At 47.9% G+C, this 17,781-nt stretch overlaps 1 protein-coding gene across 3 annotated transcripts in view; it reads right to left on the bottom strand.

Moving 5' to 3' along the window:
- Positions 1-4,068: 4,068 nt before the first annotated feature.
- MCM8 (minichromosome maintenance 8 homologous recombination repair factor) overlaps positions 4,069-17,781 on the bottom strand; it is a 37,045-nt gene continuing 23,332 nt past the window's right edge. For 2 of the 3 annotated variants that reach the window (XM_069955605.1, XM_069955606.1), the window contains exons 15-19: positions 13,710-13,929; positions 13,393-13,602; positions 13,047-13,123; positions 5,189-5,378; positions 4,069-4,679 (exon numbers count right to left, since the gene is read on the bottom strand). In XM_069955605.1, coding sequence (XP_069811706.1) covers positions 4,587-4,679; positions 5,189-5,378; positions 13,047-13,123; positions 13,393-13,602; positions 13,710-13,929 — 790 coding nt within the window. In that variant the 3' untranslated portion in view covers positions 4,069-4,586. The remainder of the gene's footprint in view (positions 4,680-5,188; positions 5,379-13,046; positions 13,124-13,392; positions 13,603-13,709; positions 13,930-17,781) is intronic. The other variant, XM_069955607.1, reaches the window with a different exon arrangement.

Below are 17,781 nucleotides of genomic sequence, written 5' to 3'. Positions count from 1 at the left end.
AGGGGGGTATAACACAGGGTGGGGGGCAGTACAGGGGGTATAACACAGGGTGGGGGGCTGTACAGGGGGGTATAACACAGGGTGGGGGGCAGTACAGGGGGTATAACACAGGGTGGTGGGCTGTACAGGGGGGTATAACACAGGGTGGGGGGCAGTACAGGGGGTATAACACAGGGTGGGGGGCTGTACAGGGGGGTATAACACAGGGTGGGGGGCAGTACAGGGGGTATAACACAGGGTGGGGGGCTGTACAGGGACAGGGGGTATAACCAGGCCTGTATTTAGGGTTCATGCTGCCCTAGGCACTTTCCGCCCCCTCCCCCTGGCACTGGCAGGTTACATGCATGGTATATACCCTGGCACTTGGGTGCCGCTCTGCTTGATGCCCGCTCTTCTCATCAAACAGACGTGATGGGGCAGGGGGAGAGGCTGGGGTTCAGGGGGAGCAGGGGAGAGGCTGGGGGGGGGAGACAGAGCGGCTGGGGGTGCAGAGGCAGGCTGGGGGGCAGGAGAGAGACACTGGGGGTCAGGGGGAGCAGGGGAGAAGCTGGCGTTCAGGAGGAGAGGCTGGGGGGTCAGGGGGAGAGGCTGGGGGGTCAGGGGGAGCAGTAGGTGGGCAGGGGAGCAGCTGAGATTGCAGCTGGAAAAGGCTGGGGGAAGCCGGAGGGCAGGGGGAGAAGAGGCAGGCTGGTTTCCCCCCAAATGCAGGTCCGGGGCGGGGGTATTGATCGCCGGGGTCCGGGGTGAGCTTCCCCCCCTCCCAATGCAGGTCCGCAGGTAGCCGAGGTCCGGGGTTGGGGTGAGCTTCCGGCACACACAGCCTGACAGAGGTCGGAAGCTCACAGCTGCAGCCCCGCGATCCCGGACTTCTTCCTTGCTTGGCGATGACCACGGGTGCCTAGTGGCAAATACGGCCCTGGGTATAACACAGGGTGTGGGGCTGTACAGGGACGGGGGTAAAACACTGTGCGGGGCTGTACAGGGACAGGGGGGTATAACAGGGTGGTGGGCAGTACAGGGGGGTATAACAGGGGGGTGGGCTGTACAGGGACAGGGGGTATAACACAGGGTGGTGGGCTGTACAGGGACAGGGGGTATAACACAGGGTGGTGGGCTGTACAGGGACAGGGGGATATAACACAGGGTGGGGGCTGTACAGGGACAGGGAGGTATAACACAGGGTGGTGGGCTGTACAGGGACAGGGGGTATAACACAGGGTGGTGGCTGTACAGGGACAGGGAGGTATAACACAGGGTGGTGGCTGTACAGGGACAGGGAGGTATAACACGGTGGTGGCTGTACAGGGACAGGGGGGTATTACACAGGGTGGTGGCTGTACAGGGACAGGGGGGTATAACACAGGGTGGGGGGCTGTACAGGGACAGGGGGGTAAAACACGGTGGGGGGCTGTACAGGGACAGGGGGTATAACACAGGGTGGTGGCTGTACAGGGACGGGGGTATAACACAGGGTGGTGGCTGTACAGGGACAGGGGGTATAACATAGGGTGGTGGCTGTACAGGGACAGGGGGTATAACACAGGGTGGTGGCTGTACAGGGACAGGGGGGTATAACAGGATGGTGGGCTGTACAGGGACGGGGGGGTATATCACAGGGTGGTGGGCTGGACAGGGGGGGTATAACACAGGGTGGTGGGCGGACAGGGGGTATAACACAGGGTGGGGGGCTGTACAGGGACAGGGGGGGTAAAATACGGTGGTGGGCTGTACAGGGACGGGGGTGTAACACAGGGTGGTGACTGTACAGGGAGAGGGGGTATAACACAGGGTGGTGGCTGTACAGGGAGAGGGGGTATAACACGGGGTGGTGGGCTGTACAGGGACAGGGGGGGTATAACACAGGGTGGTGGGCTGTACAGGGATGGGGTATAACTGTGGTGGCTGGACAGGGGGGTATAACACAGGGTGGTGGGCTGTACAGGGACAGGGGTATAACAGGGTGGTGGGCTGTACAGGGGGGTATAACACAGGGTGGGGGGCTGTACAGGGACAGGGGCATAACACAGGGTGGGGGGCTGTACAGGGACGGGGCATAACACAGGGTCGTGGCTGTACAGGGGGGGTATAACACAGGATGGTGGACTGTACAGGGACAGGGGTATAACAGGGTGAGGGGGCTGTACAGTGACAGGGGCATAACACAGGGTGGGGGGCTGTACAGGGACGGGGGCATAACACAGGGTCGTGGCTGTACAGGGACAGGGGGGGGTATAACACAGGATGGTGGACTGTACAGGGACAGGGGGCATAACACAAGGTGGTGGGCTGTACAGGAACAGGGCATAACATAGCATTACCCCTCCTCCAGATATTTCCTGGCATTCACCAATCTCGGCCTCAGGTGTGTGTGACCTCCCCCCTTACATTTGACATTTTCTCTTCTCCAGAGTCTAGTGGCGGCAGCTTTACACCACTATATGATGCTTGGCATTGTACTTAGTGATGTAAGGCGTGCATGCAGCTGCTCAGTTGTAGAAACCCATGCTATAAAGCTTCCAGTGGGGTACAGTTTGTGCTGATTGTAATATCAGACAAGGTTGGGTGCATTGCAGTTATTTGCAGAACAGCATTGAGCAACCCTGATCTGTAACCTTATGCCATCACCTAGTGAGTTGCAGCGGTTCCTAAATAGTTCCACCTTTAAGTTATTTTACCACCGGTGGGAGATAATTTCCCTCCCCTTTATGACACGTCAGAGGGGCAGGGATTTCCTCCCACTGGGTGCAGGTCGACCCGCATACTGATCAGTGGAGGTTGCGGTGGTCGAAGCCCGCCCAACCAGTGTGTTATTCCCTATCCTGTAATATTGGAAAACATGCTCAGATGGGAATACCCCATTAAGGTCAATAGCTTTCTTTATAGGCAGGGCTTACACTTTTTTTCATGTATTTTAACGTGTTTTCTGTTTAAGGGTACAAACCCACTTGCCGGATCCGCAGCAAGTCCCCTTGCTGCGTATTTGCAGCGAGGCTCGCTGCGGATCCGGCCCCTATTCTTTCAATGGAAGACAAAATCGAAGATTTTGTCTGTAGCCCGCCCCATTAACCCCCCGGCCGCCAGACATTATACATTACCGGGTCCCCGTTCCCGCTTGCTTCGGGGCTCCCGGTGTCTTCACGGCCCGCCCGGCCGATCAGTGCGCTGCGGCGGGGCAGCGCACTGATGTGCCGGGAGCCGGTAATCAGGAGGAGCCGGGATCAGGTAATGTATATCCTGCCCGCCCCCCTGCAGCCCCGATCGCCCCCGGCCGCACAATCGCCCCCAGCCACACGATCGCCCGCAGCCCCCGGCCGCACGATCGCCTGGAGGGGGGGGGGGGCGGGGGCGATCGTGCGGCTGGGGGCAATGGTGCGGCTGGGGGCTGCGGGCGATCGGGGCTGCAGGGGGGCGGGCAGGATACAGTATACATTACCTGATCCCGGCTCCTGCTTGCTTCGGCGGCTCCCGGCACGTTCCGCCTGGCCAATCAGTGCGCTGCCCCGCCGCAGCGCACTGGTTGGCCGGGCGGGCCGTGAAGACACCGGGAGCCCCGAAGCAAGCGGGAACGGGAACCCGGTAATGTATAATGTCTGGTGGCCGGGGAGTTAATGGGGCGGCTGCAGACAAAATCTTTGTCTTCCATTGAAAGAATAGGGGCCGGATCCGCAGCAAGGGGACTCACTGCGGATCCGGCAAGTGGGTTTGTACCCTAAATTGGTAAACCAATGTTTCTCAATAAAAATAAAAAAATTCAACAAAAACACACAGTGTGAACACAGCCACACAATATAGGTTGACAGAAATTCTTTTAAAAAATCTGGATCGTGAAAGGGACGATTACATCACTGTCCTTTCTGGGTGCCCCCCCAGTGGAGGATCCCCAACACTTATGGGGGATGCCTGTTGGAGACAGCACCCAATATTGAATGTACGTGTATGTTGATTGTTAGGAAGTGGTTTAAGACGAGGGGCATCACTAGGGGGGCACACATCATACATCGGGATTATTTTTACTTAGCTATAAATTCAAAGTCTACAATTTAAAAAAAAAACACTTTCAGGAGGGTTTTTCAAATTTTAATGTGACTCCAAGAATATATAATTCCAATGCTTTATACAGAGTAAAATATACACAAAGGACATTGGATATTTTATGTTTGACAGCATCTGTTCTGTACACTATACATATATTACATAGAAAGTGAGACATAGGAGCCAGATAGTCCCCAAAAAATTGGAAATGGCGCCTTAGCGTCCCAGTCACTTAGAAAAACTTGACATGTCAAAAGTTTTGTTCACTAGATGGTCTCCATTATAAGTCTATGGGGTCCGTTCAGTACAGCTTGAGATTGTGACCAGCTACGGAGTGAAGTGTGCAAAGTGTATGCTGCAATATCTGGAGATCAGTCTGAGTTTGACATGCCAAAAGTTTTTCTCCTAAAGTCTATGGTGTCTGTCATTCCCTGTTATGACATTAAAGTGCTGGGTATAAGGTTTAGTTCTAGAACATTCCTATAGAAATAGATTCAGCGTTAAAGCCCGCTTGGTGGGGAACCAATGGGCCAAGAGGCAGGTATGAAATGCTCCTACATGGTCTGTAGCTGATATACTTTGGGCCCTTTCTTTAGGAGGTATCCCTGGTCATTCAGCGAGCCTACAAAACTTTCAAAGTCAGCAACCTGAGAAAGAAACAAAGCAGAGAGAATGAGTGATATAGCCATTCTGGTAGTTTCAGTATTAAGACACATTTAATAATTGTTTATTTGTATAGCGCACACAGATTCTGCAGCGTTTCACCTATCTGTATGTTTTCGGGTGTGAGAGGAAACCTACGCAAACATGGAGAGAACATACAAACTCTTTGCAGATGTTGCCCCTATCAAGGCATAGATAGGAGTTTACAGCTCAAACCCTGAAGGAGCACTCACACATCTGTGATATACGGTCTGTAAGCTGACTGTGTATCAAGGACTAAACTCGTGGAACGTTAGATGTTACCGAGCTCCCGGCATCAAAAATGACATGGTGGTGTCAATACAGCAGCACAGAGCTGTTCACAGAGCTGTTTTGTTGGCTTTCCCGGCATCATCATAAATTATGATGCCGGGAGTTCCGTAAGAGTTTAGCTCGTAATAGTCCGTTGACAGGTTCACTTTTCATTTTAGAAGTCTTGGAGGAGACACACTACCTGGAGCTGCAGTTCCCTTGCGATCTGCCGAAGTTGCTGATACTCAAATAGATTATTGTAGGTTCTTTCCGCAATCCTGTTCAGGGCGGATACAAATTTCTTTGCTTGTGATCGATTGCTCATCCCAGAGCCGTGCTGAGATCTGTTGAAATCTAGCTTCCCAAACTCATCCGAGTATGTTCCAAGTAGACTAAAGGGACGAAAAAACGTTGTTCAGAGCGAAGTAGTAACTAAATTGCTCCCGTCCGGCTGCCACTTCCTGGTCTGAGCTGCGGCTTGAGATGGCTCAGACCAGGAAGCGGCAGCCGGACGGGAGAACGGGGCGGTGCGTAACGGGACCCGGCACTGGAACAGGGGAGGTAAGTGACCGGCGGCTTCTATATCCACCCCCTCCCCGGCCGTACACTGAAAATACACATAGCCCGGAGTACCTCTTTAAGGATAAGGACATTATAAACTGGATAGGATTATTCTCTAGTCATATAGTACATAGGAAAAGCGCAGCAATAATAATACGGAATCCGCAAAGAAAAGGTTACACCTGCCAATAAGTGCTGTATCACCTCAGTCATCCACAAGAACAGCATCAATAATAATTGCCAGATGAAAAGTTAAACTTCTGTTTGAAGGGGATGCCGACATGACAATGCCTTTTTTTTCCCATCACCCCCATTTAACCCCTTAAGGACCGGGCCTAAAATGGCCTTAAGGACCGGAGCAAATTTTATGAATATGACCTGTGTCACTTTATTCATTAATAACTTCGGGATGCTTTTACCTATCCGGCTGATTCTGAGACTGTTTTCTCGTGACATATTGTACTTTACATTTCTGGTAAATTGGAGTCGATACTTTTAACAAATCTTTATGAAAAAAAAACCAAAATAACATGAAAAATTGTGAAAAAATGCATTTTTCCAACTTTGAAACTTTTCTGCTTATACAGAAAATGGTTATGCCACATAAATTATATATTAAATAGCATTAGCAACATGTCTACTTTATGTTGGTAGCTTTTATTAAACTATCATTTTTTTTTTAGACAATAGAAAGCTTAAAACATTAGCAGCAAATTTTCAGTAAAATTTCAAAATCAGATATTTTTAGGGACCTGTTCAGGTTTAAAGTGTATTTTAGGGGACTGTATGTTAGAAAGCCCCACAAAGCACCCCATTTCAGAAACTGCACCCCCCAAACTCTGCAAAAGCATACCCAGAACGTTTTTTTAACCCTTTAGGGGAGTCACAGAAATAAAAGCTAAGTGTGTAAGATATTTGAAAATTTTAATTTTCTGTGCAGAGATTTTAATGTAATCCAATATCTTTCATAATGATAGAAACCTATTAGCAGAGAAATGCATCCCAATATTGATTGCCCCGTTTCTGCAGTTTATAGAAATACCCCATATGTGGCCCTATTGCGCTATTTGACACAACCACAAGCCTCAGATACAAAGGAGCGCCTAGTGAATTTCAACGCCTCCGTTATATTTGGTCATTTTTGACTGTACCACTTCAGGTTGGCAGAGGCTCTGGGGTGCCAAAACCTAAAAAACACCCCTAAAGGGACACCATTTAGAAAACTACACCCCTCAAGGAATGTAACAAGGGGTGCGGTGAGCATCAGGACCCCACAGGTGCTTCACAGATTTTCAGAACAATGTGGCGTGAAAAAAGAAACATTTATTTTTTACACTAAAACGTTGTTCTAGCCATCAAATTTTTCATTTTCACAAAGGGATAAAAGGAATAAAACCCCAAAAACTGTGTAGCGCAGTTTCTCCCAAGTACGGAAATACCCCACATGTGGACATAAAGTGCAAAGCGGGCGCAGCACGAGCCTCCAAAGGGAAGGAGCGCCAATTGGCTTTTGGAAGCTGAATTTCACTGGAAAGGATTTCAAGGGTTATGTCGCTTTTACAAAGCGATCGTGCTGCCAAAACACTGGAAACCCCCCACAAGTGACCCCATTCTGGAAACTACACCCCTCAAGGAATCTAACAAGGGGTGCACTGAGCATATGGACCCCACTAGTGACGGACACAAATGTGGAACAATGACGTGAAAGAGAAAATTTTCAATTTTTCACTTTCACGGCACAAATGTGCCCGTCATCAAGGGGTCCATATCCTCATTGCACCCCTTGTTAGATTCCCTGAGGGGTGCAGTTTCCAGAATGGGGTCACTTTTGGAGGGTTCCAGTGTTTTGGCAGCACGAGGGCTCTGTAAATGCGACATGGCGTTCATCATCCATTCCGGCCAAATCCAAAATCCAAATGGCGCTCCTTCCCTTCGGAGGCTTGCCCTGCGCCCACATGGCGCTTTATGTCCACATGTGGGGTATTTACGGACTCGGGGGAAATTGCTCTACACATTTTGTGTGTTTTTTTTATCTTTTAACCCCTTGTGAAAATGAAAAAAAATCAAGGCTAGACTAACATTATAGTGTAAAAAATGTAATATTTCATTTTCACGCCACATTGTTCCACATTTGTGCCCGTCACCAGTGGGGTCCATATGCTCACTACACCCCTTGTTACATTCCTTGAGGGGTGTAGTTTCCATAATGGGGTCACTTGTGGGAGGCAACACAGGGGCCTTTTAAATGAAACATGGCCCTCGAAATCCATTCCAGCCAAATCCAGCCTCCAAAAACCAAATGGCGCTCCTTCCCTTCGGAGGCTTACCCTGCACCCGCATGGCGCTTTATGTCCACATGTGGGGTATTTCCGTACTCAGGGGAAATTGCTGTACACATTTTGTGTTTTTCTTTATCTTGTAACCCCTTTTTAAAATGAAAAAATCAAGACAAGATCAATGATTTAATATAAAAATTAACATTTTTTTACTCTAAATGTTGGTCTAGCCTTGATTTTTTCCATTTCCACAGGGGGTTAAAAAAGGAAATGAACGCAAAACGTGTAGGGTAATTTCCCCTGAGTACGAAAATACCCCACATGTGGACATAATGTTCCATATGGGCAGAGGGCAAGCCACCAAAGGGACAGAGCGCCATTTAGAGGCTAGAATGGAGGATGGAGGCCATGTCGCAATTACAAAGCTCCTGTGCTGCCAGGACAGTAGAAACCCCCCACAAGTGACCCCATTCTGGAAACTACACCCCATAAGGAATCTAACAAGGGGTACAGTGAGCATATGGACCCCACTGGTAACAGGCACATATGTAGAACATGTGGTGTGAAAATAAAAAAATCTATTTTTTTTCATTTTCACGGCACAAATGTGGCCGTCACCAGGGTGCCATATCCCCGCTGCCCCCCTTGTTAGATTCCTTATGGGGTGTAGTTTCCAGAATGGGGTCACTTGTGGGGGGTTTCTACTGTCCTGGCAGCACAGAGGCTTTGTAATTGCATCATGGCATCCTCTAATGGGAATGGCGGCCATATCTATTTAGCTGGTGAAAAGGGACAATATTAATTTATTTTGGGGTATTAGGCCAATTATTAGTTTATAAGGTTGGAAATGACAGGTGTCCATCAAATTCAACCTGTGTTGATCCAGAGGAAGGCAAAAAAAACCCTTGTGAGGCAGACAACAGTAGCCTCATCACTGGGAAAAAATTCCTTCCCGACTCCTTAATGGCGATCAGAATAATCCCTGGATCAACGTGACCCCTGAAATAGGAATAAGGGACAGAATTTAGATAATGTAGAACTCCGACAACGTGTGGTGCGCCTTGAAGCGATCCAGTATGCAGAGGCCGGGGTGATCAGGACAGGTGTCACACTGGTAAATGGTGTCCTTCCTGATCCCCCTGTTACGCCACACTCTGCACTTCTTCTTGGGTCTCCCGTTCTCCAGTGTGGGGGACGTCACCTGGAAAACGTTGCCCTGGTGCCATACGGGGTCCTTCATATCCAGAAGCGCTGGGTCCGCTCCATGGCTGCTAAATATTAGGGCTCTGTTACTGCTTCTGATATTTTTGGATCGTGCCGCAAGCTACAGTAGCTCGGGCAGCGAGGGATCAGAAGAGGGGGCGCTGGTATAAATGTTATCCCCGTACAGGAGGTGACCTTTATCCAGCAGTGGGAAGATCAGTTCCCAAACGATCTCCCCACTAACTCCGAGGATGGGGGGGCATCTGGGGGCTGGATTCGGGTGTCCCTTCCTTCATACACTCTAAGGGTACGTGCACACTGCGGAAAGGCGAAGGATAACCCTTTGTGCATTCCGCAGCTGGCACCCACCGGCAGACTGATGGAGGCGCGCGTCTCCGCTTGTGTCACACTCCATTCTATGCACGTGCGGATTCCGCTCTCCGTCCAACGTGTTGATGGAATGACGGATGATGGAATCCGCCCATGCATAGGATAGAGTCTATGACACGGGTGGAGACGCGCGCCCACATCAGTCCGCCGGTGGGTGCCAGCTGCGCAATGCACAAAGGGTTATCCTTGCCATTCCGCAGTGTGCACGTACCCTAAATCTGTAAGTGTACCCTGAGGTACTCTCACGGAATTTGTAGAATTTAACGCCATACCGTCATCTCTTATTGGGACGGTACTGGCGGAAAAGACGTGTCTGGGGGGCAGCGTACGCTACGCTACCCCCAGACATGTCACTGGATGATGAGGATGAATGGAGGAAAGAAGGATCCCCCCATTCATCCTCACTGGCTGTTTCAGTGTCGGAGGCAATAATAACGTATGCGTCCGACGCCGAAAACACCCTGGGGGCCATCTTTATACGGGGACTAGTATATGGGGTATGTAAATGTGTAGTGGTGTAGTGTAAAACTTTATTCCATGTAGTGTAATGGTGTTTTTTACATGTTTTTTTAACATTAAGTATAAAAAAAAAAACCTACGCCAAGAAAGGAGTTGCCGATAAATGCTGCACTTATGTGCGGCACTTATAAGCAGACCGTGGCAGTAGGATATAGGAAAAAAACACCCTACGCCAAAAAGGAGGAGTTGCTGATCAGCGGCGCACTTACGTGCAATGCTGATCAGCACTCAGCGGCGATAGGGTGCGGGAAAAAAAAAAAAAACTTTCTTCAACCCTATAGCTACTGATATGTGTATTATATACACTTATCAGCCGCTAGGGGGCAGTAGAATGCAAATTCCGGAAAAAGCCGAAGTTTCACGACGCTGGAGCCGATGATTGTTGATGGGGACCGCCGGAAAAAGACAAAGACGCCGACGCGATCGGGACCCGGAAGACGCGATCGGGACGCTGGATCCGGTGAGTATGGGTCAATACCTGCTCTGGACACCTCAGCTACCTAGCTGAGGTGTCCACAGCAGGCATTTAACACTTTTTGGGGACTTATATCGGGACGTGGCACCATGGCCACCATTACTTTTAACAGTAATGGCGGTCGGTGCCGTTCTCGGACAGCACCGACCGCCATTGGTTTCCCGGCCATCGGGTCACCGATGACCCGGAAAGCTGCAGATCGCCGCCATTGGCTGATCTGATTTGATCAGCCAATAGCGGCGATCGTCAGCACAGGAGGGGTTAATCACCCCCCGTGCCGACAAGCAGGGATGGCCTGCTATACATTATACCAGGCCATCTTCCCCGATCGCTGCGTGTGTACACGCAGCGATCGGGGAAACCGCGGGCGTAAATGTACGCCCATTTGCGTAAAGGCACGGGTTTTGGGGGCGTACACTTACGCCCGCGATCGTTAAGGGGTTAAAGGAGTATTCCTTATAAGAAAATTGTATTTCAACAAAACTATCACCCCAAGATATATGTTATAATATATACAGCTTGGAAATGGAAAACAGCAGAACTACAAAATAAGTGTTGTCTACAGCTTCTCCCTTTCTTTGTAGACCAGGGGTGGGGAACCTTTTCCATGTCGAGGGCCGGTCGGGCATTAATAAAATCATTCGAGGGCCGCATACCGTGCGCGGCAGTTAGTAGCGGGGGTTTGCAGCACCCAGGACAAGGCATAGTATTGTTCCCCTAGTGCCCCTGCTATTGTAGTTAACCCCCAGTGATGCCCCTTGTAGTCTAGTTAACCCCCAAGTCATGTCCCTGGTAGCCTAGTTAACCCCCATCAGGCATGTCCCTGGTAGCCTAGTTATTCCCCCCCCCTCAGTCATGTCCCTGGTAGCCTAGTTATTCCCCCCCCATCAGTCATGTCTCTGGTAGCCTAGTTGTCTCCCCCATCAGTCATGTCCCTGGTGGCCTAGTTTTCCCCCCCCCCCCATCAGTCATGTCCCTGGTAGCCTAGTTGTCCCCCCCCCATCAGTCATGTCTCTGGTAGCCTAGTTGTCCCCCCCATCAGTCATGTCCCTGGTAGCCTAGTTGTCCCCCCCATCAGTCATGTCCCTGGTGGCCTAGTTGTCCCCCCCCCCCATCAGGCATGTCCCTGGTAGCCTAGTTATTCCCCCCCCCCCATCAGGCATGTCCCTGGTAGCCTAGTTGTCCCCCCCCCCATCAGTTATGTCCCTGGTAGCCTAGTTATTCCTCCCCCATCAGGCATGTCCCTGGTAGCCTAGTTATCCCCCCCCCCATCAGACATGTCTCTGGTAGCCTAGTTATCCCCCCCCCCATCAGGCATGTCCCTGGTAGCCTAGTTGTCCCCCCCCATCAGTCATGTCCCTGGTAGCCTAGTTGTCCCCCCCCCCATCAGTCATGTCCCTGGTAGCCTAGTTGTCCCCCCCATCAGTCATGTCCCTGGTAGCCTAGTTGTCCCCCCCCCCCATCAGTCATGTCCCTGGTAGCCTAGTTGTCCCCCCCATCAGTCATGTCCCTGGTAGCCTAGTTGTCTCCCCCCCCCCCATCAGTCATGTCCCTGGTAGCCTAGTTATCCCCCCCCCCCATCAGTCATGTCCCTGGTAGCCTAGTTGTCCCCCCCATCAGTCATGTCCCTGGTAGCCTAGTTGTCCCCCCCATCAGTCATGTCCCTGGTAGCCTAGTTGTCCCCCCCCCATCAATCATGTCCCTGGGATCCTAGTTAACCCCCAAATAAAAAAATAAACATCCCACTCACCTTACCTCCGCTCCCACGCAGTCCAGGTCCTCTTCTCTCCCAGGTCCTCTGTGCCGGTCTTCTCCTGCAGGCGGCGCGCGATGAAATGACGTCATCGCGCGCGGCCCGCAAGAGACTAAAGACACGCGCCGCTCTGCTGGGGAAGAAGCCGGCACAGACAGCATCCTCCGGTGTCCGCCAGCTGTCACAGACACCGGAGGATGCGGTGTATGCCGGCTTCTTCCCCAGCAGAGCGGCGAGCATCACAGGGGAGCTGCGGGCCGCATCGGGAGGTCTCAGGGGCCGGATGCGGCCCGCGGGCCGGAGGTTCCCCACCCCTGTTGTAGACAATGCATTATTCTCTGAAGTCCAAGGATGCGTTACTTTCCCTCAGCTGCTCTTCACTGTCCTCCCACCCTGCCTAGTCCCCTCCCCCAGCACCCTCTGTCCACAGCTGTTTCAGAACATCTCATTTCACTGCAGATTTTCCAGCGAATGTAGAAAAGAATGAGTTATTTTATAACAAATATGCAACTCGCAACAAAACAGTGGAAAAATCACAGCCAAAAGGCAACAAAAATGCCATGTGTGAACACAGCTTTGGGGAGAGTGAGGTATGATTACAGCATGCTGTTTTGTGCTGAGTGAAGCAGCAGGTGCTGTAACCTCACTGACTGTGCAATAGTCTGCAGTGAAATGAGATGTTCTGCAGCATCTATAGGCGGAGTGCTGGGGGAGGGGAGAAGGCAGGGCGGGACTGTGATAAACAGCTGCACAAAGGCAATGCATTTTGTGACTTGTAGTACTGAGCAACTACTCAACCAGGAAGTACAGAACTAAGACCCCAAAACAAAAAAATGTGTAGGGGGTCAGAATGACAGAATTTGTTGTTGTGAAGGTGAATTACCTGTATTTCATTATCTGGATAACGTCTTCAGCGTCCTCCCGGGTGGCCTCCTCCCTCAGCTCTAACCTTGCCCGGGCCTGGGTACAATAAGGATGAGTTATACTATATTAGCGCAGACTATCTGTAACATCTATACATGCTCTTACAGGCATAAGAACTGCCAGCATTCCCAGCACAATATGCCATATGAGTTCCAGCATTCAGTTTGGTCTGCCATCTTCTTGCTACTACAGACTATACAAAATACAACTTATATTGAACAACTATTGTACTCAGCTCATACCTGGAATTGTAAAGCAGAAATAATGGCTAGTTGGATATGGACTTCTGTATAGTGATTCTGTACCTCTGTTAAGCGTATTAAGGACTCCAGCTGTCTTGTGGTGATAGGGGTGCTGTCTATGCCCTGGTTCTGTTTCCGAAGTTCCAGGTAGAAGCTCTGCAGGATCTCGGCTGCGTCCGGGGACAGTTTTGGCTGCACGTACTGTCGAGCATAACCAATGTATTTTCGTAACAGCTGATGTGGGATCGCATCAATATGTTCCCTAGGACGGACCTGGAATAAGCCAAAGTAATCAGTCATCCCTTGGAAAGTTTCTTATATTCGCTTGTACATTTGTTGAAACATCAGCACCTACTTAAAAGGGTGAAAAAGAGCAATACCTTTAATCGTTCTTTTAGCGGCCTGTCAGACGCCACTTCCAGGACAGAGATGTTGGACTCCTGTGTGTCCGCGCGTGTCACAATAGTGCTGCTTATGGCCCCCTTTGGCCCAGACCTCATGGCCATGACATGTTCTGACAGTAGATGATCATGGTCTTCATTTGGTGTATCAAGCAGGATGAACACCAAGTCAAAGCGTGACAGTAGAGCGCTTCCCATTCTGTTAGGAGAAACCAGCGCCATGTTAATTGTAGTCTGCAAATATAGTCATCTTATGGGTTATTACACAATTCCTACAAACATATTATAGATGAAGCTGCCTGGGATAGAACACACCAGGAACATACCACGGGTACAAACCAAGATACCAATAAAAAGGTCTTCCATCATTCACTTTGACATAGCCATAGGGTTATCCCAACTATACCATATGTAATATGTCCAAAATATAAAAAGTGTAAACCGTAGAAATGTAGTCACAAGTAGGATATAGTTTGTTTTTTTTTATTATAAACTTTATTAAATTTTCATAGCACAAAATCATGTTAAAACCTCAATAATCTACATCCTACCCCATACTATCTCCATCCGCTAAATATACCCGGTCTAGTTCATTACCATCCATAATAAACCATAACCAAACAGCAATATAATCCGGAGGGGATTTCACCAGGGGGCTCAATCCATCCCTTTACCAGGAACTATCTAAAATCTTCCCCTTACCAACAATATATCCCAGTTTACTAACACCACCACTATATCTTACCACTATACTAACCGCAGAATCCAGACACTGTCGGGAGAGCACAACAAACTAACTTAATTGAAAAATTATAAAGTCAACACTTAGCCAACAGACTCGGTTGTCCCTCAACAGAGCTCCGCTCCCCTTGCCTACATTTCACCCCCCAAAGAAGAGGAAAGAAAAAGGGGAAAAAATAAATAAATAAAATAAACACAGAAGGAAAAGAAAACAGACAACAAAATAAATAAATAATTAAACTAAAAATAAATGAGACTACTAAAATACAGAGATATACTTCTGTTCTTTATCCACCTGGTAATTCCATCCATTCAGGGTACCTTCTCTGGCCGAACCGCCCCATCTCCTGAGCCGTTCTGCCCAGCAGAGCCCTTCCCACCAACCTTTCCTTCCTGGAACACAGGAAAGCCCACTCAGGTAGACCACCAGTGCTCCATACACTCAACTAAACTCCCGGAAAGGCCTCATCCACCATTTATCATGATAAATTATGGTCCCCCCGTCAGCTTCCATTCCAAATCATCCCTCCACACCTCAGGTGTTATAAAAATAAATAAATAAGTGACATCAAATAAAAAATTAAAACTTAAATAATAATAATAATCGTAAAGAATACTGAGAAAAAAAAAAAAAAAAACTAAATGAATAAAAAATATATAATAAATAAGAATTAATTAAATAAATATTTATAATTTAACTACTGAGACTTAAAGAAGAGCAGAGCTGGCCTTAAAAACAACTGAGGCAATCCCTCAAATCTTATAATCAGTCGTTTACCTTTACCTCTCTCCCGATTGTGTCCAGATCCACGGCCCCACCTACAACCCATCCTTTCACCCATTATCAACATAAGGTTAACAAGCCACCCTGGTTCTTCCTTCTCCGGTTACAAATATAACATATAATCATCCATTATCTTAGTTCAATAACATTTACTCCTTTCCTAGCCCTAGACATGAATCTTTTACTTATTATCAGGTATAGTATGGTGTACACAATTCTATATTAACTATACCGCACCCCCTATCCCACCCCCACCCCCTCCCCTCGGACCCAATGCAAGTCCTCTGATAAGAAGCTGTGTAAATTAAGATACCTCCAGTTATATATGTCAGTAAGAACAGTAACAGATGTAAATAAATGGCGGGTGATGAGCTCCAAAGTGTTTACACAAGTCATCCAGATAGACGGTAAGGCTAGAGGGGGAGTCACAAAATTGTATAAAATATTGGGCACACTAGAAGATGGGAAACTTACAATGAAATCACAAGAAAAATGGGAAAAAACACTAGGGGTTAAAGAGCTGGAATTTTGGGAGGAAGTGTATAAATCTGCAAGGGATCATATCACTAATAGTTCAAATAAGGTGACACAGTTTTTTGTAAATCATAGATTATATTATTCAATAAAAGATATGGTGAAGTGGAAAATAAATAAAAGTCAAAAGTGTATAAGATGTGAAGACATGAACACAGATTTAGATCACCACTGGTGGTTTTGTCGAAAGGTGGTAACTTATTGGCACGATATTTTTTTAGTTATGACAAAGATTTTTAAGTTAAAGGTTGAAAAAGAATATGAATGTGCAATATTGGGGGTGATGGAGGTGGACCTTACACCTAAAATTAGAAAAGGAATCATATATAAATTGTTCTTTGTTGCACAGTTAGTGATTTTAAGAAACTGGATTTCGCCAAAGGCCCCAACTGTAGCAGAGTGGAAGGAAGTAGCCAGCACTATGTTGGGACATGAGCTGTGGCATCAAAGGGGAAAACGGGGGTACAATACTGTGAATAAATGTGTACAAGGATGGAAGCAATATTGGAGAAATGACGGTTAGTACCAGCGTTCTTCGAATATAGGATAAGATATTAAGAAGTTGTTTTTGTTTTGTTTTTGTTTGTTTTTTTGTTTTTTTTTCTTTTGTTTTTTTTTTCTTTTCTCCCGACAAGTAGGATATAGTTAGTTTATTCTAAGGTGTGCTTTACGTTAGGATACCATTTTGGTAGTATTCCAACATATACATGCAGAATACAGAAAAAAAAAACTTGATTTAGACAGCATGTTAAGTGTACATTAAAGGAGAAGTCTGGGCAAGTACTTTTTTTTTTTTCTCTCAAAACTGCCATGGAGGAGGTGGGTGAATAAAACAACATGCACCGACCTCCCCTGCTCCAGTGCGCTTCTAGGTCTGAGTGGGACCTGGAACGTGATGTGTGAGAATCGCTCGACCAGTCAGCTGCAGAGGCGGGACCCCGCTACAGTCGCTGACTGGCCGAGCAGGCTTGGAACGTTACGTCTCAGGTCCCACTCAGACCTAGAAGTGTCTGGGGACCAGGAATCGGAGTGGAGGACAGCGGACTACAATGCTGGAGCAGGGGAATAAAGTGTCTGGTGTTCTCCTTTAAATGCATTGGGGGAGATTTATCAAACACGGTATAAAGTGAAACTGGCTCAGTTACCCCAAGCAACCAATCAGCTTCAGTCTTTCATTTCTCACAGACTCTTTGGAAAATGAAAGGTGGCATCTGATTGGTTGCTAGGGGCAACTGAGCCAGTTTCACTTTACACCATGTTTGATAAATCTCCCCTATTGTGTATAAAAGGATTGTTCAGCCTTAAAAAAATATCAGCAGAAAGGCCATCAAAATTAAGACAGGCTAAATAACAGTCAGATTTTTTCCAATGTGTGAAAAAAACATCATATTGCTTAAACAGTGTTATAAGTGGAATATCTCTCATTATACAACAGATGAGTTGTCTTATAAAAGCCTGATGGAGCATGAACAAACCTGTAGATGGCGCTCTTACTGTGCTTTTCCTTCAGACAAGGATTATAGTTGCAGACAAAAACAACGACGCTTATAGCTTTATGGAAAGATCCCACATTTCTTACTGTGTTTTATGATCTTGCTTATACTTTGCTTAATAGGGTTATCACAAGATGAAAATGTATCATCTATCCACCGGAGAAGTATCTGATGAATTGGGGTCTTACTGCCAGGACCCCTACTGATCACCACTAGGTCTAAGGGCCTTATTCCACGGGGCGATTTATATGCCAAAAATTGTTATATCGTTCAAATTTAAACAATAATTTCGTGTGAATGCAGGCAAGGATCGAATAATCGTGCGTGCATCGTTGACCGCATCTTTTGAGATGAACCTAAAATCATTGTTAATAGTTCGCTAATCAGTCGCTGTAATTCCAAATCGGTTCGCTAATCTTTCAGTGTAATTCCACAACGTCCATTCATTTGCTGGGATCAGATGGAGTAAACGATCCTAGTAATGATCATAACTAACGAA

Source organism: Dendropsophus ebraccatus, chromosome 15, assembly GCF_027789765.1.
Source record: "Dendropsophus ebraccatus isolate aDenEbr1 chromosome 15, aDenEbr1.pat, whole genome shotgun sequence".
NCBI classification, from domain to species: domain Eukaryota; kingdom Metazoa; phylum Chordata; class Amphibia; order Anura; family Hylidae; genus Dendropsophus; species Dendropsophus ebraccatus.
This window is presented reverse-complemented; position numbering and strand designations above follow the sequence as displayed.